This window comes from Notamacropus eugenii, chromosome 5 (assembly GCF_028372415.1).
Source record: "Notamacropus eugenii isolate mMacEug1 chromosome 5, mMacEug1.pri_v2, whole genome shotgun sequence".
Taxonomy (NCBI): Eukaryota; Metazoa; Chordata; class Mammalia; order Diprotodontia; family Macropodidae; genus Notamacropus; species Notamacropus eugenii.
In genome coordinates, this window is record NC_092876.1 from 221,381,414 (window position 1) to 221,407,264 (window position 25,851).

Below are 25,851 nucleotides of genomic sequence, written 5' to 3' on the forward strand. Positions count from 1 at the left end.
TGGACCTCATTTCCTTCACGTATAAAATGAGGGAGTTTAACTTGGCTATTGTTGTCATTGTTTCAGTTGTGTCAGACTCTTCATGACCCCATTTGGGGTTTCCTTGGCAAAGATAATGGAGTGGTTTGCCATTTCCTGCTCCAGCTCCTTTTACAGATGAGGAAACTAAGGCAAACAGGGTTGCCTAGAAAGCTTCAAAATCCCTTTCTGACTCTAGTTCAGTAACCCTGATTCTAATCTATATATAGGTATAGCCATAGCAATATTTTGATTTATAAACTCTTTACTTACTTGTTTTACTTTAGATGGAAAGATAAGGATAATAATCAAAACTGTAATGGTGGAATTTTGTGGCTCTGTGCTTTAAATTCTATTTTAAATATTTGGCATTGGTTTCATTTTCTTTGACTCACATGGCAATATGTAATAATTCACTGCACCAAATGACTTTTTGTTTTTTGTTACATCTAGGTTCGATCCATAGTGAGTGATTTCGCTGTCTTTCTTACTATTTTGTCTATGGTTTTAATTGACTATGCCATTGGAATCCCATCTCCAAAACTGAAAGTTCCAAGTGTTTTCAAGGTAAAACCCTCCCCTCTCCTTCCCCCTTCTCCACTTTCTTCTCCCCTCCCTTTATTTGCTCTCCCCTCACCTTCTCTACCCTTCTTTCCCTTCCTCTACTCTCCCTACCCCTTCTCACCTCTCTCCTCCTTTTCTCTCTTTTCCCCTCCCCTCCCTCCGTCCCCATCTGTCCTCTCCTCCTCTCCCCCAATTTAGCATATAAACACTTGTGAAAAATTTATAACGCTATTAAATACCAATTATTATTTATTTATCTAGCATTATTTGTTCAGCTGTATTTTTGTTGTGACAGAATCTGTCACTGCAACCATTTACATGAATATTTGAGAAGTATAGAATTACGGAGAGGTAAATAAAACTTACCAATCATTACTAAAACTTCAGTATACCATTAGAAAAAAAAAAAAGACTCGTAGAAATTTAAAAAAAAAAAACTTAAAACCTCCTATGCACATTTCTAATTGGTCTTTCTGAATACAACACTACTGATAGTTAAAAGATATTTATAAAGTTAATGCGATATAATATTTTAATTCAATTTTATGTTAGAGTAGCTTTTTTTATCCTTCATATTAAAGATGGTATTTTATTCTGCTTACTGAATGATCAGCTCATCAGCTTTCCTGATAGCTTCTCTCCACTCCAGTGGAATAGGTACCATTATTATATAGTAACAGAACACATTTTAAAATTCATACAGCCTACTAGGGATGACCGTGGCTGGTTTGTTACCCCATTGGGACCTAATCCGTGGTGGACAGTGATCGCAGCTGTGATTCCAGCTTTGCTTTGTACAATTCTTATCTTCATGGATCAACAAATCACTGCTGTCATTATCAACAGAAAGGAGCACAAGCTAAAGGTATTTTGTTCAACTTTCAACTGTAATTGACTAGAATTGTTTAGAATTTCCATATTCTGCCTCATTGATTATTTTGAAAACTGCAATATGCTATCAATTTATCTTAAACCTTAAGGCTTGGTTCCACTTTTAATTTGGCCTTACATACACCTGTGTGAATTATAGACACCATTTTTTTTTTTAGTTTTCAAATTCTTTTCCTTTCACTCTCTTAAAAGTTTTTCTAACTAAAATTTTTTTCTAAGAATAAAAAAAGACAGCCTCCTATTATACAGAGGGGTATGTGACATTCTCACTGAATTCAATGAATAAAACAATTTATTTTATTTATTATTTAATAAATGCAATAGGATAATATTTGGATGAAGGCACTTCATCTTCACTTATGTGCTAACCAGATATGATTTCACTTTGCTGCTGTGAAAACTGAAATTTTTTTAGCTGCTATGTAATTACTAGAAGATGCTTAGGCTGAGCACTCTCCTTTTCAGTAACCCATGCTAAATGCAATCAATACAGTTATTGAGTGGTTAAAAAAAAAATCTAAAGCAATCTTTATAAAAATAGAACATGCACTATCTTGTTTTTGTTCTGATATCCTGGGGAATTGCCAACTATTTTCACATGCCTACCCTTGAAATGTAGGGGAAAAATTTAGATTACCAGAGCAATTGAAATCATGCAGTGTTTTATGGGACTGTATGTGCCTTGATGAGATAAGAAAATTTCTTTTTTTAAACTATTGGTTGTGATGCAGATATGATATTAACTTGAAAAAGCACAAAGCTTTAGTTATTTGTAACAAATAAATGTGACTCAGGGAATAATTGTATGGAGACCAGAAGGCTAAATTCTATTATAATTACAGAGAACAACTTAGCATGTCAGCCTTTTTTTTGAAGGAGATTATATATTTTATTTATTGTTGTCACATGTCTTTGATAATTGCTAAGCTTTTCCAGATGATGTGTGTAATAATTTGTGTATTATTAGAAAACACCACCTGAGATTAGAGAAAGCCTTCAGTAAAAATTTACCAATCTTAGAATGCCTAAATTTACATTCCTCACTTTCCCAACTATCACATAGTTGATGGAATTTTTACCACCCCTCCCACCAACGTCCTGCCCCCAATTCTCTTAGCTTTTTGACATTTTAACTTGGTCTTATTCTCATGCATAAAAGGCCATAGTAACTTTGATAGTTATCATTAGAGCCACAGATTCAAGTAAAGATAGCCATAAAACAGACCTGATATTTCATTCTTAAACATTGTTCTGTTGCTTTTCTACTTTCCAAAAAGTGATGAAAATCTCCTCAAACGTCTCCTTTGAGAGGAAACCAAAAGGTCCTCTTGTGTTCTAGGAGAAATGAAAGTGACATTATAAACATTAGGTACATATCAAAAAAGATTGATTTTTGAAGTCTTCATGAATAGACAGAAATCCCCTAATTTCAATGGAAAAATGTCTTGAGTAAGGACAGCAATGAGAGTAATTCAATCAGTATCTTTTCTAAGCATTCATGACAGCATCTTTAAAATGAAGTAGAGTGATAAAGGGATTCAGGGAGAATGTTAATATGTTTAAACCTTATTTGTAGCCACCTTTCTTTTGTCTCCCTTCCCCCTACTGTGTTTCTCAGGTTTTTCGCATATGCCTTATTTATTGACCCTTCTATGATCATATGTCTACAGTCTTCTCTTTTTTACCTAGTAGAGCAGAATACTTTCAGTCAGAGACTCTTTGAAAACCAATCTAAGAATACCTATTTGTTTTTTTACTTATAATTTGTTATTTTCATTTTTTTCGTCAATTTATTTTCTCTCTGCCAGGCCTAGAGGCCTGTGGGCTACCCGAGTCTTACCTTACCTCTATCAGAGGTCTTCGGCTGGCCAAACCGGATACTCGTATGAGAGAAGAGACCTATCAGAGTCGAACAAGGGTTGAGCTTTATTCAGGGTTCTGGTTACAAGTGCAGGGGAGTTCTTCCTTAGGAGGGAGCGAAGAATCTCCCAAGGAGGCAAAGATCTTACAATAAGAGATTGGAAGCAGAAGTGTAAGTGGGGAGAGAGGGGGAGGGGAGAGAGGAAAGAGGAAATGCGGAGCCTTGTCCACACATGTGGCCCCTCCGCCCAAGAGAACTTTCAGGCTTTCCTGACCCTACTTAAGCTCTCCCGTCGCATAGTTTACACGTCAATACCGAGCCTGTTAGGTAACAATAGGTGTGCCCAGATCCGGGACAGCCTCGAGAGCGAGGATGCTCCTCCCATCACGTATCTCACGGGAAGAGGCGGAAATACACGAGATAGCTCCGTCTCCTCCTCGATTCCCTGTTGTTATTATGGGGGGCCTCGTGAGAACTCTAAGATTTAGAAGTTCCCACCTTTACCCGCCCGAGACTGTCCACATGGAATTGAGCTTCCAATCCCAGCATCTCTCCCTTCCACTTTGCCCTCAGTTCAGTAATAAAAAAAAATCAAACCCTTATAACAAACATACATAGTCCAGTAGAACAAATCGCAACTTTGGCCATGTTTAAAGAGGTATGTCATACTCTTCATTCAAGTTCTTAGGAAGTGTGATAACCCTTTTACAATCAGAGCTTGTCATTGCATTGTTTAGAGTTCTAGAGTTGTTCAAAGTTGTTGTTCTTCATAATATTGGTGTCATTATGTAAATTGTTCACTTCGTTCTGCATGAGTTCACTGAGGTCTTCACAGTTTCCTCTTAAACTGCCCATTTCTCCATTTCTTGTGGTGCAATAGTTCCTATTACCTCCATACACCATGATTTGTTTACCATTCCCAATTAGGTTGGTACCTCCTTAGTTTCCAGTTTCTTACCATACAACGAGAACTCTTCTAAATATTTTTGTGCATATGGGACATTTGTCCTCTTTCTTTTATCTCTTTGGGATGTGTGCTTAACAATGAGAATCAAGGGTCAAAAGGTAATCACATTCTTTCTACAAGAGTTTTGAAAGGGACTTTCTATCAATGGGGGGAAATTTTTTAATGACTTCTTTTGGGAGAAAAAAGTTTTTATGAAAATCTAATTAGGATCATCTCAATGTGCATCTGCAGACAGTTCACTCTTCTTTGACATCAGTTTTAATAAGGAGCAAATACAATCACAGATCACTTGAGTAAATGAATGCATTTGCAACGTTCTCTTGGCTCCACATCCTCTTGAGGATTATAGCATTTGATGTGTTCTTTTCTGCCCTCTTTGTCAGCCTGGTTCTTCATGTCAATCTATAGTCTTTCATGTGGTTAACTTGACAGATGCAGGAAATTGCTGCCAAGCTTTGGAATGAATTTTTTCAGCAGTGGCATCTGGGTATCAGATGGTCCTCTTGGCTGGCCTCTTGTCTTGCTGCATGTTGGTTTTAGTGGGGTCTGGTGTAGCATCACCTGTTGCTGTGCTCCCTTTTCCTTCCATATGTCCATTTCCTATGATTCATATATGAATGTGAGAATCAATGCCCCAGTCCTGTCTCTATCTGAGAATAAATTCCACAGAAACATGTCAGAAGGTAAAGATCTCTCTGTTATGCACTGAGAGGGGGATACTTCCTCTTGGCTGGCATTTATTCCAGCTACTAATTTGGTGAGGAAGTCCAAGTATGTAAAGACACATTTTAAATGAAAGTCAAGTGGGAAGACTTTGGGGTGATATGAATTTCGGGATGGTTTTAATTTCTTCAATTGGTATTTAATCAAGATGTCCTCCTTGGTACATGAAACTACTGGGGGAAATGGTATTTTTATAGTTTCTGTCCTTCCCCTTCAATGCAACACAGATTTAATTCTAGAAAATCTTTTTTTGAAGGAATTATCTATCCTGCTTGCTTCTTGTAAGTTAGTATCCCACTTAAGTATGAAACAGATTTGGAATTCACAGTTGTGGAAATTTAAACCCCCTAGGAAGCTATAACTCATAATGAAACCATAGGAACAGTAGGAGTATAGGGCAAGCCCCAGATATGTCTAAGGCCTCTCTCTCAAACCCCCAAGCCACACTTCCACTGCCATCACCATCATCATCCGTGAACCTGCAGTAAGCATCATTCAGAAGGGACATTCTGAGGTAACAATAACGTTGTATCTTTCACTGTTCTGTGGTCTCCAAATTCAAACGGTGACTCTGGCCAAATCCAGAATTCACAGAACCCTGGGACTGAAAGGATTTCTCAGACTGCAAATTTCTTACAAGGGTTTTGTCTTTCTTGTTCTTTGTTTTTCAAAAGAGGGAGGGATGGAAGGGAGAAAAAAAATAGAAGTTTAACTGAAAAAAAATTTAAAAAGAATGGGATCTCAGAGATCATCTAGTCCAATCTATACCTGAATTTGAATTCTCTCTATAACATAAAGGCAGGATGATACTGTCATAAGAGTGTAAGATTTGGAATCAGATTATGTGGATTCAAATTCCAATTCCAGTTCTGCCACTTAGTACACTTGGGTACCTCTCTGACCTTCAGTAAATAAATATGAGATAATGACATAAGTATATAAAAATATATACAAATATATTTATATATATTTATACATAAATAAATATAATGAGATAATGAAATAAAATGAGAGGCTTGGATTACATAGCTTCTAAAGATTCTTCTAGTTCTGAATCTATGATCCAATGATCTCCAGCAAATGGGGAAATGGAACCTAATAGTTCTAATCATTAGGAAATCACACCTAAATTTTCCCTTCTATAATATATACCACTTCTTCCTAAGTCTGCCCTCTGTGGCTATATAGAACATGTCTAATCCATGTACCACATATCATCATTTTTCCTTCTTTAGAACTATTACCCTGAGAGTGATGAGTGACTAAACCCTTAATTACAGAAGTGACTTTCCATTACAGTTTATAAAGGGACCAGATACTTATATTTTAGGTATTGTATTGAAAGACTTCCAGGAACTTGCTCACTTTAGAATTGCTTAAGATCCTTGTTCTCGTTATGTAGCACTAACCCTTGTCAACAAGTCTCCTTTATAAAGACTTAATGACCCGATCTCTTAATAAGTAGGCTTCATTTCACATCCAGGAGAGCATTATTAACATTGAACTCTTTCTGTACATGGAACTTCTCTCTCTCTGCTCCCCACCCCAATTTGGTCACATTTATTCAGGCCTGAAGAGGAAAATTCTCCCCAAACTCTTGGCATTCAAAAAGTTTTTAACTCATATTGCAGTGATCATACTGATAACCAGATTCCCTAAACTACGCAACTACCTGCACTACCTCTGCCCCACATTCTTTTTTGCTATAGACTTGAAACTGCTTAGAAGAAATGATCTCTGCAAAGAAATTCCCTCATTCTTTCTTCTTTATTTTCAGAACACTGTCCTATGTTGACCACTTAATGTGGTATCTTTCTGGGAAAGGTTCTGAAGGTTCTGAAGAAATAGTGAGAAAAAGGGTTGAGAGGAAAACGTTAAATGGGCATGTACTCAGCAAATTCAATTTAATGGACATGTATTACTAGATGAGGAAGCAGCATGGTCAATATAAGGATGAGAACTGGATTTGGTGTCACAAATAGCTTGACTTTACTTACATGACTTTGAGTAGGTCATCTGCTTTTGACCTCATCTCTCTCAGATGTAAAAGTAGAGGGATAGACGAGTTCATTTCCAGCTCTAAATCCTTTGCGCAAGGCACAGATATTCAGGATGATTTGTAATCTGGGCCCTGTGAATTCACTTATCAAATAGTGATATTAGTTAAATCTGCAAGCATACCTTGTCAGTAAACCTGCCCCTCCACCCCACCTTTTAAAGCAAAGATGCCTACTTTTTATAGATGAACTAAGTCTTCCTTCTTCTTCTTCTTTTTCCTTCCCCTTTACATAGTTACCAAGTCCAGGAGATTTCTGCCACTTCCTTTCTCTCCTAATTTCACTGCAGCTTAGGTTTTCATTACCTCATCTCTAGATTTTTGCAGTAGACTCTTTTTTTTAAATTAAAAAATTATTTAATTTTTAATTTACAGAATAAAACAAGCATTCCCATGACATAGTATAATTAAAAAGATGATTGCACATGAAACTACAAATCTGCTATGTACAAACTGTTATTCCTTTTGAATATATGATAAAGTTGACTTTTAAGTGATCTCTATATCTGTACTTTCCCACCCCTCAAAATCTATCTCATTTAACACTGCCAGGATAATCTTCTAAAACTACAATTCTGAGTCTGTCACTCCTGGACTTGAAAACATTCAGCGATTTGTATTTTTCTACAAAATAAAATCCAAGCTGCTTATTCTAGCATTAAGTCCATCCCTGATTGGACACCAAATTTCCTTTTTTGTCTTATTTTCCACAATTCCCCTTCATGTGTTCTATCCAAACCAGACTATATAGTATTGGTTGTTGTCTGAACATGAATTTCATTTTCTCACCTCTGGGAGTGTCTTTCTTCATGCTGTTTGTTAACTTTGCCTTGAATGATCATAGTTTTTGTAAGGAAAGATGAAATATGGCTGACTGTAGCAGAGGGTGCGTGGATAGAGGCAGCGTTTGGATAAGTAAGGGGAGACCAAATTATTAAGACCCTTCAAATCAAACAAGAGTTTCAGTTTGCTATGACAGGTAGTAAGGAACAATGATAGGTTATTGAGCAAGGGAACAATGACATGAAAATAGTATTTTAGGGAAATGTGTCTGGGAGCAGTAGAGAGAAATTGGAGACAGAAAGACCAATTGTTTCAATAGTCCAGGTGAAAAGAAATGAAAATCTGAATGTTCTTCCTCCCCAGTTGAATATAATCTCTTTGAAGGCAGAGACTGATTTGTTTTTGGTTTCCTCTCCCTACAGTGCCTAGTCTATAGTAGATTCTTAATAACTGTTTGTTGAATTGTTTTACTACTTATTTTGTTGAGGCATGAATGAACAGAGAGGAAATAGAGAGAAATAGAGAGGCAGAGGAAATAGAGAGAAAAGGAAAATCTGACAGATGTTTCAAAGGGGGGAAAGTAGTATTTGGTAACAGATTGGGCAAAGGAGACCAAGGAAAGGGAAGAACTAAAGATGACTACAAGCCTGAAAATTTTGATAGTACAAGTGATGGAAATGAGAAGGCTGGGCAATGGAGTGGGATGGGTTTAAGGTCCATATAGTGAGATCAATTTAAGCATAAGTTTTAAGAAGACAAGGAAACATCTAAGCAGAGATGTCCCATACTCAAACAGCATGTGGGACTGGAGAATTGGTTAGAAGTTGAGACTGAAGATATAGCTTTGGGAATCATCTGCATAGAAGGGAGAGTTGAAGCCATGAGGGTGGATGAGCTCATGGAGGGAGTGTGTGCCGTGACAGAAGAGCAGAGGGCCAACTTCAGAAAAAGTGGGTGGTTAACAGTATCAAAAGTAACAGAAAGATTGAGGAGAATGAAGCCTGAGAAATGGCCGTTGAATTTCATGAGAAAAAGGTCATCAGTAACCTTTAAGAGAGCAGTTTTCATAGAGTAGTGGGAGTGGAAGCCAGATTGCAGTGACTTCAGATGGTAAGGAGTGGAAGCTGTGTGTGTAGACCACATGTTTGAGGAGTTGGCAGCAAAAAGAAGGGACTGGATGATAGCTAGAAGGGCTGTAGGCTCAAGAAAATATGTTTTCTTTTGTTTTGTTTTAAGATAGGGGAAGCCTGAAAGAAAAAAAATCAATGAATAAGAAGATACTACAGATACTAATGTCTGTCACACAGATAAATGTGAAAGCAAAGTCTCAAGTGGAAAAGTAAATAGGGTCATTTCTAAAGTCACTCCTAAAGTAAATAAAAAAGGACAGAGTGCATATGGGTCCTTTGGGCACCAAAGGGAGCATTGTCTCATCTTTTGGGTAGGATAATAAGGGTAGAGTCAGCCTTGTCTGAAGGTCTGTGTGGAATCATTGACCTATATTCCTAGGCAGCATTTCCTGATACCTTCACTGACAATTCTTCAAGATTTGGAGTCTCAAGCTGTGAAAAGTGAATCCACCAGTCCTAAATCTCCATGGTGCATTGGAATCAGAGGACCCTGGAAGTTGAGGGACTTGATCATAAAATTCTTTCGATCTTATGGTTGGCAAACTCTCATTTCCTGTATCTCTTAAGCTTGTGATTCAAAAGTTATCTACTGAGTCAACAATCCTTCCTTCTTACCTCTTCTTCCACAGTTCTCATTCCTATCCACCTTAGTTCTGACTCTCTACAGTCCCTGTATTCATCTGTCCTACCATTCTATTCCATTCTCTGGAGCCTCTACTTTATTGTTTAACAATAACACCTTCATTGTAGATCTCTACATCTTATATTCTTTGTACCTTATGGTAATCATAGAAATTCGACTCTCTCCAGAAGACACTACCTCGGTGAGTACCCTCCTTCTTGAATGGCCACTCTCTACCCTTGGTCAGAAGTAGGAGTCAGCCTGCTCTTTGCTACTTCCTGACCTTTCCTCTACCACTAGTCATTCTCCAGGCTCTCTTTATTTGAGGTTCACTCCATCCCTTGATATCTGCTATTCCAATCCTAGGTGTTCTCATCTACTTACCCTTGTACATTCCCCCTCCTTTCTCAGAGTCTATTACCTGGCTCACAGTGTTCTTTTAAATCCTTCTCTGTGCCCTTATATTTGGTGACTTAGATACATGTGCAGATTTCCTTTCCATTACTTTCTAGTTCATCATCCTTCTCAGTTCTCAAGCCTCCTATTTTGACATTTCCTCAAGCACTCACAAGAATGGTCCCTATTTAGCCAACACCATCACCTATAACTGTGCCTTTATCTCAAACTCTGAGATTCTCTTTTATTTTCCTAACTTCCTCTCTTTCTATCTCCCTCTCCACTTCACTTCTTCTAAACATTATTTGCCCTCACCTCATCTCCTAACATCCTTTTCTCTTCTATTCAACATCAGTCATGTTCTGGCCCTGCTTTCCTTTCTTCACACACTTGACCCTAGAGTTGACCAATTTAACTACCCTTCACTCTTGAAATCCTTGTCCTTTTATGTTGCCAACATTTATGTTCTGCTAATCCAAAGCCCAAGAAGAACCTCACCATTTGACTTTTCCCATTCCTCTTCCAAAGCTAAATGCTTCCAAATGATGTTAAATAACTAGACCAACTACATTTACTACAAGTTTATGTCATCTAATCTCAACTGGGCCTTCTATACTGCAAGGTGATTTTTTCATTCTCCCCCAAAAAGACTCTCCAGATCAACTGTTCCAAGCCTCATTCTTTTTTCCTCATTCTCTCTACGTCTCTCTGATGCCCTAGCTCTGAGTCAGTTGCCTCATCTCTAATTTTACTGAGAAAATTGAGGTCATCCATCTTGATTCCTCTCTCACTTCTTCTGCTCCGTACCTCAAAGCCACTATACATCTCTAATCATTCTCTCCTCTGTCTCCGTGTCTGAGGGAGGATAGGCCTCGTCTCCTTATCAAAGCTAACCCTTCTACTTTTCTCTTGATCTCATCTCTTCCCTTCTTCTCTAGATGTTTTCCAGAGGGATCATTCCCTCCTGTCTCATCCTTTGTTTCTCCCTTTCTTCTGGTTCCTTCCATGCTGCCTATAAACGTTGCCAGATCTTCTGCATCCTTAAAACTCTTCCCATATAATTAGGTTTCTGACCAGAGTTATGGCAACTTGTCCGTCATCGTCTTTGACCTTTCTGTAGCTTTTTACATATTTACACACTCCTTCCTTTTGGATATAGTCCTTTGTCTTCTATAGTGCTACTTTCTACTGGTTCCTTTCTTGTCTTTTATCACTTCCTATGAGCTCACTAGTGAGATGTCCATAATTTGAGAAGACCCAGGGCAGAGTCTTGGGGAACACTCATCTTCTTTCAGACTCATCATTTCTTCCCCTCTCTTTCCTCCTTCATTCCTAAAACATGGATATCCCCCAAGTATTTTTCCTGAGTCCTCTTTTCTTCTCAAATTACAAACTCTCTACTGGTGAACTCATAAGTTCAACAATCATCTTTATGCAGATAGCTCCTAAATCCATCCCAGATCTCTCTTTTGAGCTCCAGACCCATATTGCCAACTGCCTGATGAATATATCCTTCTTTATCTTCAATAAACATCTTAAATTCCTCATATCCAAAACAGAATTCATATTCTTTTCCCTGAAACTTTCCCTTCTTCCAAATTTTTCTATTACTATTTCTGGAATTCCCATCCTTTTATGCCACCCAGGTTTCTAACCTCATAGCCACTATTGACTTTTCACTCTCATTTCACATAATATATCCCACATTTGTTATCTTCTCCATGTTCACCTTCATTCAAGAACTCATCACCTCTTGCCTAGATCATTGTAACAGCCTGTGCTCTCTTAATTCAATCTCTCTTGTCAAATTTATATCCTAAATTTGCCAAAACAATCTTCCAAAGGCACAGTGTGACCATGTCATTATTCTGCTCTTAAGTTCCCTGTTGCCTCTTACTCTGACTCCAAACCATCTTTCAAGTCTTTATGAAATTTCTGTATTCTATTTTTTTCTATAGAATTTCTATATTTCATATCCAGTTTCTATATTCTGTATTCCATCTATATCAGATTATTAGTCATTCCTTGAATTGGACAGCATATCTTCTGCCTCCATGCATTTTCAGAAAATTTCCCTTTGTCTTTATCACTCAGAATCCCTGTCTTCCTTCAAGATTCATTTCAGGTACCACATCTTCCAAAAGACTTTGCTTAGTTTTCTTTTTCTATAACAGCTAGCATTCACAAAACACTTTAAGATTTACACTATGCTTTGCAAATATTATTTCATTTTGTCCTCATAACAAGCCTGGGAGGTAGGCACTATTTTAATTTCATTTTAACAGATGAGGGAACTGAGACAAACTAAGACTTAAATAACTTGTCTGAGTCAGGGTTTGAACTCAGATCTTCCCGACTTCAGATCCAACACTGTATTCACAATTCCACCTTATTGTCTTCCAACTGCCTTGAATTATACTTGTGGGTATACATGTTGTGTATCACTCCCCCAGTAGGATATGAATCCCATGACTACAAGTATGTTTTTTTCTTCATATTTGTATTCCCAACTCTATATATGGTGTCTTGCATATAGTAGATATTTAATAATGTTTGGTGAATGGATGTGAATTTAATTTCCTCCTGAGTTTACATATATGTTGGAAATGCATTGGAAATTGAGATGACATTAATCTGGGAACATTTTATCTATAAGAGTATGAGCTTCTGAAATTGATTTTAGCTGCTGTACATCTGCCTATAAAACTACTTTTCTAGGTACTTATGTAGTGTCTATCACTTTTACATCTTTGACATTTATGCTTTTTAGTACAACTCCTACAAGTAAATTAGTAAATACTATCTTTTGTGTTCTTACTGCTACCAGTGCATGGTGGTACTTATTCCTGGTCTTTCTACAGGTATTAGAAGTAAGAATCTTTGTTTCCTCCCAACAGAAAGGATGTGGGTACCATCTGGATTTACTGATGGTGGCAGTCATGCTTGGTGTGTGCTCCATTATGGGACTCCCATGGTTTGTGGCTGCCACAGTTCTTTCAATCACTCACGTGAACAGCTTGAAACTGGAATCTGAATGTTCAGCCCCAGGGGAACAACCCAAATTTCTTGGCATCCGAGAACAAAGAGTTACAGGGCTCATGATTTTTGTCCTTATGGGTTCATCTGTCTTTATGACCAGCATTCTTAAGGTAAATGAAACCTAACTTTATACATGAAATCAGGAGGCAAATTATATGTGTCAATGAAAACTTAATGTTAATGAAAACTCCCATTTTGCAGAATGGTTCAGTGAATTGGTCAAAATGTTAGATTTTGTTCTCTTTAATATATTATTTACATAAATGTACAAAGCTAATGCTATCAAAAGCAAAAACATGAACTTTACTGAAAGCAAAAGCTTCCAGTTTACATTTTGAAGTCCTCTTTAAGAATATAGATCTCAGTTTCTTTCTAAATAAAATGAAGGGGTTAGAGATAATCTCTAAAGTTTCTTTTAACTGTAAATCTCTGCTCCCATGCACATGAACTTTAATTTGACAAAAGTAAATGTCTAAATTGAAGGCATCTAGTGGCACATGGAGCATTGAACTTGGAATCAGGAAGATTCACCTTTATGAGTTCAAATCCAGCCTCAGACGCTTACCAGTTGTGTGACCCTGGGCAAGTCACTTTACCCTGTTTGCTGTAATTCTTCCTTTGTAAAATAAGCTGGAGAAGAAGATGGTGCGCCACTCCCATTTTTGCCAAATGGGGTCACAAAGAATCAGAAATGACTGAAAACGATTGAACATCTTCTTGAAATGGCTAAATTAAATTATAACCGTACTGTGATCAAGTTCTTGGCAAAAGGCATTTTTTTTTTGTTTCTGACTGACATCATTGATTTTTTTTTTTTGCAATAAAAATCTGACATATCCTGAATTTGATGCAGGTTCAAACTAAGGAAAGGATCTATTTTCTTCTCAGCGGGCAGATATAATTCCAATTAATGATATTGAGCATTGGAAAGAGCTACTGAGATGAGCAGAGACTTGTCCATGGTCACATTTGCCATCTCCTATTCTAAGTATACCGTAAACCTATTTCATGGCAATTGTCCATGCATGTATTCATTTTCTTATATTGAAAAGGGGTGTTCTATTTATTGTAAAACTTTAAATAATGGCTGCTTTGTCTCACATAATTTGATGAACATTTCCAGTCTAATCTAATTAGATTTTAAGCTGTTACCTTTTTCAGTTGGCTACAACTTAAAGAATATAACCAAATTATTTTGCTTGGAATTAAAATTTTAAGAATTCTGTATATTTTTTATACAGTCCTACAAGGTTACATCCTTTAGGAAGTGACATGATGCCCAAACTTCAGGATTAAAAAGAGGAAAATGCAATAGTTTACAAGCCTCCAGCCTGGTGTTGACAAAAGCAACTAGATATTAACTACCTTTTTCTCTTTTCATCTTGATATTTTAGCATTGTAAAGATGAAGCTCAAATTTTCTGAAAAGTGTATTAGAATATATTTTTTCCTTCTACTATAGCCACACTAGGAATATCTTTCCTAAGCATGAAATAACATCAAAATGATATATCAAAATAATAAATTGCATGTTATTCTCTGCTCTGATTTTCCTCCCTTTCCAGTTTATTCCAATGCCAGTACTTTATGGGGTATTTCTTTACATGGGTGCCTCATCTCTAAAGGGAATTCAGGTAAGTATGTCCTGATAAAAATTTGTAGCAACCTTTACAATATACTATATTATGGTAAATTCTATGGACAATGGGATAGCCAGTTTAGGAACTAACACTAGACCATATCCCACATAGTACTCCTAATCTGGATAAGATTAACCATGAATGCAAAAGGCCAAAGTAGAATCTTTCTAGTCAGTCACTAATCTCCTTGAATCTTAGCTTTCTTCATTTATAAAAAGAAGAGGTTGGACTTCTAAGGTCCCTTCCAACTTTATACATCTAATCCTATCACAGTCCTACAGAATTGTGATTGACACTAACATATTAACATTGTGGGATGAAACAGATTCCATGCCCAAGAAAAAGAATGAGAATTTTCTGAGTAAGTAAAAACATATTGTTAGTATTATAGAAGCTGGGAACAAACTATCAGTGTTTAATATTTTCCTTTGCATTTGATCTTCTTTGCTGGGTTCTGTAACTCAACTATATACAAACCAAGCATTTTATTACTCTCAGAATAAGAGAATCTGTCATTCTAGGGTAAGTTTATTGAGAAGTCTAATTGATCTCAGGTTGAATAAAGGAACTCCATAAACTGTATGTTCTTCTTATAACAAGCCTACTCTGCATTCACTCATTTTTCTGTATATTAAAAGCATGGCAAAGAGAAGACTTAAGATTGGATGAGAGTCATTCTTGGCATTAGGCCAGTCCAGATCCCCTTTTGTTGAGTGAAGAACCAGCTTCTGATATTCAAAAAAAAAAAAAAAAGAGTAGAAACTTGGCTCTGAGATCAACACTGAGACAAAACGTGTAATTCAAGAGAGATCTTGAGTCGATTTTTAAGTTTCCCTCAAAGGGGTAAGACAGTGGGTGTCACCCATGTGATACCAGGTGAAGTTGGTTCTTCCAGTGAGGGTTATTGAGAGGAGCTGCACAATGTAATTTCCCCACACAAAAGTTCATTCATTCCAAGAACTTTTCCTCCTAAAAAAGTGCACTTCCAATGATTCTGGGCTTTTTCGTAAGGCAATCAGGGAAAAGTGCCGGAAGAGGTTTTGTTTGTTTGTTTTGCTGTTTTTTTGCCTTTGGCAAAAGTTCCACTAGCACTAATTTCATCTCTAAGTGAAAAGTATTTATTATTAGGCCCCAGGCTCACATAAATACAGCAGCATAAGTTTAAGAAACGAAGTAAAATAGTTTTGATAGGTTTCGACAGATTTTTTCCCCTAATTCCACTCACATGATTTTGTACCCATGAGGTTTAGAATTAAACAAAAATGTCAAGTTTTGGAATTCTTTGGGGTGTGAATCTTTCAAATGAGAATAGAGGAAAACATTACCCAAAGGCCTAGGAAAGAAATCTAATGAGTTTCAAGAAGCAACAAATGAAAGAGGATGAAAAGTCTTTCATGGAGAGTTTGTTGAAAATAGAAGTGTAGCATCCAGGTCTCGTACTTCAAATATTTGTGATTGCAGAGCAATGGAAAGGCACGCAGGAAAAGAGAAAAACAGAATATTTATAATTTTAAAAAAATCATTGTTACTATTACTTGAATGTTAGCCATTGAACATTTGTTAAATATCAATATTAATAAGGGAAAAGTTAAATCATTCCCCTATGTGTGGGAGGATTCTGTAGAAGTTACCTGGTTGTTTGGCAATATTAAGAAACTTATTATCTAGCCTTCTCATTATGAAATGCGGTAGAAAAAACACTGAGAGAGATCACAGTGTTCTCACGTACTCTGTTTTTGTATTTAGCTGCACAGTCACTTCTATATTCATTCCAACACTTTGAAAACCCAAAGTAAAGCAAATGTACCACCTAAACAATAACAATTCAGACACCCACACACGAAGGTACACTTATGCAATTATACAGCTTCACAACTGGAGGAAGTTTCACTGGGAAATTTTAGTTCCATAAAATCTGAGACATTCATATGTAAGGCAAGTGATTTCATTTTACTTTCCCCCTCCCTCTTTTTAAGGAAGGTTCTATTTTATGAATTTTACTCCACATACACAGATATGAAGACAGGTTACTTTTTTAAATATTCAAAATAAATGATTCAAAAAACTCTCCTTGTTTGTCTACCATTGAATAGTGTCCTCCAAATAAATAATAGGACTGCAATGATGATTTGTTGTTTAAAATTATAGTAATAACAGTGATTCATCTCCTCAAGGAGACTAAGTAGTAGAGATCAGAACAATTAATTCCCCTCAATGACTTCTCTAACCTCCTAATAATAATGGAATGAAATTATCAAAGTTTAGAGATTCCCATTATTATTAAGATAAGAGCATGGGCCTGAGTACAGGGATAGCTTATTCTCATTTAAAACTAAGAAACCTGAGGGCCCCAATACTCAAATGGGGTGAAAAATGTGAAAGGAATGTCAAGCGAAGCTAAAATGTTAAGAGTGCAGCATCAATTTATGATGATGTGGTTCTTCCTTCTTATTATTTATCAAAACAATTTAATTTCATTTATGTTACAGTTCTTTGATAGAATAAAGCTTTTCTGGATGCCAGCAAAACACCAGCCAGATTTTATATACCTACGGCATGTACCCCTTCGAAAAGTTCATCTCTTCACCATCATTCAGATGAGTTGCCTTGGTCTTTTATGGATAATCAAAGTTTCAAGAGCGGCCATCGTCTTCCCCATGATGGTATGAAACACTCTATCTCCTTGTTAGCTTCCTCTATACAAGGAGCTCTTATCTGGCATAGGGATGTTTAACTGGAACCTCCATTCAGAGAATGGAGAAGTGGGAAAGTGGGAAATACAATAACTGAAACCAGTTCATTTTGATGAGATAGTAGATTAAAACGAGTGACTAAAATTATCTGTAAATGTCAATTATCCAGGCTAGATTTGTCTCCTTAACTAGTGAGGATAATTGATAAGGGATTAAATTTGAGAGGAAAAATCATCCAAACTTGAGATTAAGATGCAAATATCATGATGAAAGGAATATTTTGGAATCAAGTGAATTTAAGTCTCTCAGATATTCCATAACTTAAAAGGAGATACTCAATACAAAAAATGCCAATATAGAATTATAGTGTTATTAGTATCCATAAGAGTTCCTTATCTCTCATGCTGACATTAAAAAATTCAAAATGGTTAATAGATTTTTAATGAGGTGGGCAAGATAAGTTTATCTTAATCCTAATTCATAATAGAAATGTGGATTTTCAAATTTCTTTCACCATCATAATTATAATAGGCCCAACCCTTCCATAGTGAGACCTATAATACTTAAAAAAAAAAAGAATTATTTATATTCTAAGAGTAATTTTAAGTTCTAAACAACACAGCCCAGGGGGTATATATGCACTATATATTGCTATACTAACTTTTATTTTTATTTCCACTAAAATAAAGCATTTCAATGTAATTTGACATTTCCATTAAATATATATGCATATTTAATAGGTTTACTATGCTTTGAAATTATGCCCCTCTTTGCTACAGGTATTAGCTTTGGTGTTTGTAAGAAAATTGATGGATTTATTTTTTACCAAACGAGAATTAAGCTGGTTGGATGATTTGATGCCTGAGAGCAAGAAAAAGAAACTGGAAGATGCTGAAAAAGAGGTAGGTCAGAGGAAAAACAGTATTGGGGTTTTTTTTCCATTTTAAAATTCAATTCTCTTTAGTAATGAAACTCATCATTTCCCACCCAACCATTGGCCCTGAATAGCAAAAATTCTTTGAAACAACTAGATTACCCTGTTTCATTTTATGTAATCACTGATCCTGACAGATGTGAATTGGCTGGATGGAGAGCTTACAGTTTGACACCAGAAAACTGGCATCTGGGGAAAATAAAGGGCACATTTGATATGTTTAAACCCAGACTCACTAAAAATAGGAGGCTATTTTAAGGAATGATGGCTGCTATTTATAAAGTGAGCCAAGTTATAAATGCCATTGAATTTGTAAGATAATTTGAACATATATGCATACACACACACACTCACACACACACACAAAATCTTCAGGTGCTATGATTGGGTTTCAAAACCTCTATCCTGAATATAGCAGACAGTGGATAATGAACTGTAGCATCTTCCAATCCCTACATGTATAAAGACTGATTCAGTTAACTACGTAAGAGAGCACGGAGCATTTTTGTTAGAAATAAGAATTGTGTTGACCTAGAGACTACAGCAAAAATGTTGTCAGTCATTGATTAGATTAAATGCTGAACAGTGAGAAATGTTGATTTCACTTGCTTTTTCAAAATGATGGAAAGTTGACAATTGAGCCACTTTCAGAGAAAACTTTTTATTTTCATGATCTTCTCTGTCCCATTTTCTTTCACATACTAAAAGAAATGTCACTTTTTGGTGCTCTTGCACTACAGTTTATTACTTTCAATGTGATAAGGTTGCTTTTATTTGTTTTGTCATTTCTAAATTTTGGGAGCTATTCTTATATCTGCTTAGGCAATTATAAAATAATGTAGAAGCCACAGTGTTTTCAGATGACAAGCTTAACTAGTAAAACATTTGACATTAATTAATCACATCAATTTAAAAATAGAAAAAGAGAAATGAAGTTAACATTTAAAAGAAAATATTTGGTGAGAGTTTGGAAATTAAGATTTATTCTCTATTAGAGGCAGAGTGAATCTGCCTCATCTCTACTTATTACAACCATTGAGTGTGTTACTATTTCCACAGATATGTTCCTTCAAACTATTCTAACGGTCTTCAGAGACTTTTTTGCTCAGCCACATCGGTACCTTTCACTATTTAGAGGACAAAGACTTCTGCCCACTGTTTTCCGGAGAACTGTATCTCAGTGGCAGAACTGGATTGTTGTCGCTTTCTCCTGTGGTCATTTAATTACAAATGGTCTCTCCGCTCTTGGTGACCTAGTATGATAAAATAACTTTGTACTAAAGAATACCTGAGAATATTAATCTTTTGTAGGCATTTTTTGAATAGCATTTTCTCCAGGGACACAAGTTTGAATTCTGGTATGACCGCTAGTTCTTTACCTTTCCAAGTGCACTCCAGAAGCTAGTATTTTAAAATTTTGCTTGAGACATAAAAAAGTAAGACCCTCCAAGCACAATATCCATCGTATTGGTTTTCTTTTCTAATCTTGGTTTTGGTTCATTTCTAATGTATTTGTGCTTTAGACACTATATTCCCCTCCCCACCGCCAACAAAAAGGCAAGATGGGACTCAGTAGAGACTAAGTCTAAAGGAGATAGAAATCAACAAACAAATATTTTTGAAGGGTAAAGCTTCTGATGTTTGAGGCTAAAAGGCCACCTGACCTTTCTGTCCTCATATTGCCTTGTACATGTGATTCCTCTCCACAGGTGCCACTCTCCAAAGGACATACAAATCCTTTAAGGACAAGAATTATTTTGGTTTTATCTTGGAAGCACTTGATCTAGTACAGTACCTTGCACATAGTAGAAAACCTATCAGATGTTTGTTGAATTAAGTTGGATTAATTTAATTAATTATATGTATTTTCAATTCCAGCTTTCTAGCTGAATGCAATTTACAAGTAGGTTTCTGAACAAAAGGTTTATATACAAAGCTTGCTGAATGTGATTCTCTCAGCCTTTTTAATCTTTCATTTATTATTAAACACACCAAAGCAATAACTAATATCTTATTTTCTGTGACTGCCTGGTTTATATCTTCTATTGAACATCCACATTTCATCACCTCTGATGAGACAATCATACTAACTGTTTCATTAATATAATTAACCCACCTATGACTCTCCTCTCAAGTCATACCCTATACCTAGAATATTCTCCCTTTCCAGCTTACCAAGGTCATTTTCTTCTCTCATTCTTTCTTATTTTTAAAAAATTATTCCCCTTGAGATTCTTGAACAAAATTTTGTTCCTCCAAAAGAATGTTCTTCATTCAAAGCATATTCAAATCCTTTACCTGTTTTATCTCTCCTTGAAATGATGAGAAAGAAACATATAGGGGTTTTTTCTGCCCTCTACAAGATAAACCATGGTACCTTACTTTCCATCTTCCTTTAGACTTATTATTTTTACTATTCCAAAACACTCATATGATATATTTTGTGAAACCACAGCTGAACATTCTATAGTGTTTTCCTCTTGAATGTGATTCTGTATATCTTTCTTGCTGGCATTAAGTTCCCTGAGAGTAGAGGTCCTGTCTTTGTAACTGCCCTGTTACGGCACATAGAACAGTACAGTATTTCATTAGCTGCTGGGTATGTTTAGACAACAAAAAGGAGAATTTTAAAAACAGTAAAAATAATGCCTTAATTTATAGAGATATTTGTTTTCTGAAAATACTGAATATGATTGATTTGGAATGTCCAGATTGTACATGTGTACACTTGAGACATATGAGATGGAAAACCAAGAGCTACTATGGAGAACATATCCCCTATATCTGATTTGAAATATTAACCATTAGGTTTCTTGCATTCCCTTCCCTCTTCTTTGATTTATTAGTTGTGAAATCTTTGACAAGTCATTTTACGTGTTGGTCTCTCATCTATAAAATGAAGGGGTTGGACTATAATAACTGACATTTTCATGGTGTTTTAAGCTTTGCATGCTATTTTACATATATTATCTCATATGAAACTCACAATCACACTATAATATAGGTATTAGAGCTACCCACATTTTAACCATGCAGAAACTGAGACTGCGGTATGTTAAGTGGCTTACTTGTTCATGGTCAGACAGTTGGTAAATGTCAGAAGCCAGGTCTTCTTGATACCATGTCCAACATTTAATCCAGATCTAGTACTTTACCACTTCTAGGTGACTTCTAAGGGCCCTTCCAATTCTAATCTACTGTGGATCTACTTTTGTTTAACTTTAATATGGGAAGAAAAATAGGGCCAGTGATTGTGTTGAAATCATCTCTTGTTGAACACAAAATAAATTCCTGACCAGTGCAGAGATAATTATGCATCTGACAGTTGGAAAGAACAAAAGAAGCATAGAATGTTCATTCTTCTGCTTGAAATAAATATTAAAAATGTCCAGTCAATATGGAGAGTAGGAGGGCTAGACTAAAAACTCCCATGGTTTATTTTCAACCTTGTCCAGCAGACCTCAGCATTTGGCTTCCAGGAGGCTTCTGGTATCCACAGCAGAGAACTCATTGTATCTTCCTGGCTTTTTCCTATTCCATCATTCCTTTTTCTAGCCTATTGTCCAACAAGATGATAAATGGATCACGGGAGTTGACAAAAGGCTTTCTTTATAATATTCCATTTCTCCAATAGTCTGAACTAGTAGAACAACTTCACTAGAAGTCTGGCAAGATGGCAGATTTCAAGAATGTCTCTAATGTAACATCTAAGCTGCTCCCTGAGACTCGAATTTAAAGCAGGTTCACCTCTTGGCCTTCTGATGATCGTTACAAGCCTGTACTTTTATCCTGTGGGGTTTTCCTCCCAGTAGCACACTTCCGGTCTCATGGCATTGAGAAAACATTAGGTTGACCTTAAAATTCAATAATGAGCTAAGCAGAATAAATAGCTACACAGGCCAGTCCAAGGTCGCAGAGCTTCTGTTCCAAATTTCCATGTGCTTCATGCATATGCATATGCATATGTTTCAGTTTTTAGAAAGAAAGGATTATAATCAGGGTAGAAATGAATATTGGAACCCTGACATTTTACACATTGCTCTGTGTAAATGAAAGACTTAAGAATCAAATTCTGGATGTCCAAATGTGTCTGGAACACCAACACCCTTCCTTCCCTAGTTAAATATTCCTTGGGACTTAATATGTATCCAATAGAAAAGACTTTATATATTCCACTAATGAGGAAGAATGTGGTTGCGTTTTTTGACCAAGTGGATTAAAGAGTCCGTTTCAGACAAATCTCATTGACTTAAGTTTTCCTAGAATTTGAGATGTGAGGAAGTTATAAAGTCATCTGTTTTGTGTTGAATATAAGTCAGTTGAATATTCACCATGTATGAAAGCATTAGAGGAGAAACAAAAGGAATAGAAGACAAGGTCCTCCAGAGATTTACAGTCTATGGGAGAGACATAACACCCACAGCAGAAAGATATAGGAAAGCCTACAATTGCACCAAATGAGGTAGGGATCATTTGAGTACTTGGTGGCTGAACACAATCGTAGGACTTGGTCAGGAAAAGCAGAGGCTATTAAGTAATATTTAATGAAAGTAAAGAGAGGGAATGGAATTGAAAACTAGGAGAGAATCTCTTTGAGATGTCTGAAATTTTTTGAATTTTCAATAAATGTCCATATTTTCAAAGATATTGTATGAGCCTCTGCGATTTCTTAAGTCTTTCTGAATATGTCGTATCCAAAGCATTTCTTAAGTTATCAGAAAAAAAAAAATGTGGCTTTGCAATTGTGCCTTTTTTTTTGCATTGTAATTTTATTAACGCAAGGAGCTCCAGGTGAGGCACTTTTTTTACCAAAACAAGTCCGCACCTTCATTACAAATTAGTCTTAGAGGATTGCTTGGGGCACTGAATGGTTTGGGGATTTGTTCAGGATCACGCAGCCCCTGTGCTGTGAATCCAGTTCTCCCTGACTCTTAGGCCAGCCACCAATCCATTAAGGCTGCCTTTTCTTCTACTGTATGGAAATGGTTGGTCTTGCTTTTCTGGGCTTTGCACTGTGGTGCTTAATGATGCCTTAGTAACTTGATGATAGCAGTAACAACAAGAATAATGTCTTGCATTTGTAGAGGCTTTAGATTTATGAATGTTTTCCTACTTCCAAAAACTACATCTACCTGGTCCTTAATTCATTTATAATTTAAAGACTGTAAGAACCCAAGAGGGAGAGAGATAGAACATGCATTTATATGGTGCCTAAGATGTACCAGGCACTATTCTAAGTGCTTTACAAATATTATCTCATTTTATCCTCACAACAGCTCTATGAGGTAGATGCCAATATTACTCTTATTTTGTAGTTGAGGAAACTGTGGCAAATAGAAATTAAGTGATTTGCTCAGGGTCGTACATCCAATAAATGTCTGAAGCTGGATTTGAACTCTGGTCTTCTTGCCTCAAGGCCCAGCACTCTATCCATTACACAATGTGACTAAGACTTGTATTTTCGATTTAGAAAGTGGTCAAATAATAATTTTTATTTGCCCAAGGGTGAAGGTCTACTTTGGGCATCTTAAGATCTTGGATTTGTTTGTTTGTTTGTGTAGAAAATATCTTACTTTATAAAATAGGAACAAAAAGCTATCTTTAGAGGTGATGAGTTTTTGTTTGGATGGAATTATGACTTGTATTATATTATGACTAGAATTTTATAGTTTACAAAGTACTTTCATATATATTCATAGATTATCAGAACAGTTCTCACATTTTAGAGGACAAAACTGGGTCTGAGATTTCAAGTAAAGATTGACTCATGGTCACACATCCTAAAGACATATGCAGGACCTAAAACTGGCCATTGGCTGGAGACTTCTGAGAAGTCCAGAGCGCTTTCTAAAATAACCACTTGCTCCTCAATAGTGATAGATGTCAACCAAAAAAGAGCATTTTCAGGAAACTATGACACTTAACAGATAGTCTTATCTGGATCACAAATATGATAAAGATTACAGTAATAAAGAAATGAACAAGGAAAGACACACACATACGTATCAAAGTTCAATGTCATCAGCTCAACATTCCTGTCTTTAAATCTCATTTTCCTCTACTTCCCTAACATAAACCCACTTGTATCCCCTGTGGCCACTACTACCATCTACCCTACTATAAAGCAAATGCCTTATTCTCTGGCTATCGATATTCCACTTCCCCTTTGCAGTTTAGCTCAAATCTTACCTCTCCTCCTTTGTGGAAACCTTCCTCGACTATTCCATCTCCAGGAATTTTTCTTCTTTCTGGATCAGTTTTTGTCAGTGATGCTTCTTTGGCAGTTATAATTCACCATGGTGATATGCTTTGTTTCTACAGCTGTAGTGCAAGTTCCTTAACAGAGTTCTATAGACCTCACTTATTTTTTTTTAATTTCCTCTTTGTGCTTTACAGGTACTCATATGTAGCTCAATAAATGTGTTGAAATAATTGGTTGATTGAATTGGTGTTGGATTTATCTTTTAACTTTTCTGGGTCTCGAGTTCCTATTTTTTGCAAAAGAATACCGATATCTGTCCTTAGTTATAAGTCTGAAAAATGTTTGGAGCTTCCAGGACTATCTATTTTAGATGTGATTATTCATTTGGTCATATTTGCCAAGCACTCAAACATCCTTGGGAAAAGAGCTACCATTTATATGATGTTTTTAAGTTTTGCAAAGAATGCTCTCTCTCTCTCTCTCTCTCTCTCTCTCTCTCTCTCTCTCTCTCTCTCTCTCTCTCTCTCTCTCTCTCTCTCCCCCCCCTTCTATATATATTAATAATATTTCATTTGATCTTTGTAATAACCCTATGAGATTGGCACTATTATTGTCACCATTTTACAGATGAGGAAGCAGGTTGAGAGAATGAAGTGACACAGTGTCTGAGGCAGTGCTTGAACTCAAGTCTATCCTGCCTCTAGGTACAGTGCCCTCCCCACTCCTCTACCTAGCTACCTCACCCTCCAAAGACCCTGGATCTCTTACAATTAACTACAGAATGGGATTATGCATAAAGTAGCTGAGCCCCATCCAAAAAGGGCTTAGTAACCAAAGTGATTCAAGGACTTTGTTGCAAAGCATATTTTTACCTTAGAGCCCCTCCCATTGCATGAATTCCCAGAATGGCATTATGGCAAGGCTGCTTCCTGTAACAATCTGTTCTTTCTTAAGGTTGATATAAGTTGGGGTAGTGATTGCCTCAAGGTCAATCCATGCGAATGACCCCTTATGTCTGAGTAAACGCTCCTCCCCAGAAACATGCTTCTTTTTTTTTAATTTAGTTTCCTTATTGAGATGCCTGAGGGACGCAGCATGCCGTCTCTGTGCTCCTGCAGGCCCACCCAGCTTCCTTCTGGCAGTGAAAGCAGCCGATGCTCTGCCACCTTTCTTTTCAGATAAGCATGACTTGGAAAAGCTATCTTTAGAGGTGATGAGTTTTTGTTTGGATGGAATTATGACTTGTATAAAGCCCACGCATGCTAACAAGCCACAGAGTGCAAAATAATTATTGAAAGTAATTTGAGAGAAAAGTGGAAAATCATCTAAGGGG

The 25,851-nt window shown here is 36.5% G+C and overlaps 1 protein-coding gene across 2 annotated transcripts in view; it reads left to right on the plus strand.

The window, feature by feature from the left end:
• Positions 1-25,851, plus strand: part of SLC4A10 (solute carrier family 4 member 10) — a 162,935-nt gene that overhangs the window by 122,978 nt on the left and 14,106 nt on the right. For both annotated transcript variants that reach the window (XM_072612157.1, XM_072612158.1), the window contains 6 exons: positions 472-585; positions 1,286-1,447; positions 12,909-13,160; positions 14,615-14,683; positions 17,179-17,352; positions 18,162-18,284. In XM_072612157.1, the coding sequence (XP_072468258.1) occupies positions 472-585; positions 1,286-1,447; positions 12,909-13,160; positions 14,615-14,683; positions 17,179-17,352; positions 18,162-18,284 (894 nt within the window). The remainder of the gene's footprint in view (positions 1-471; positions 586-1,285; positions 1,448-12,908; positions 13,161-14,614; positions 14,684-17,178; positions 17,353-18,161; positions 18,285-25,851) is intronic.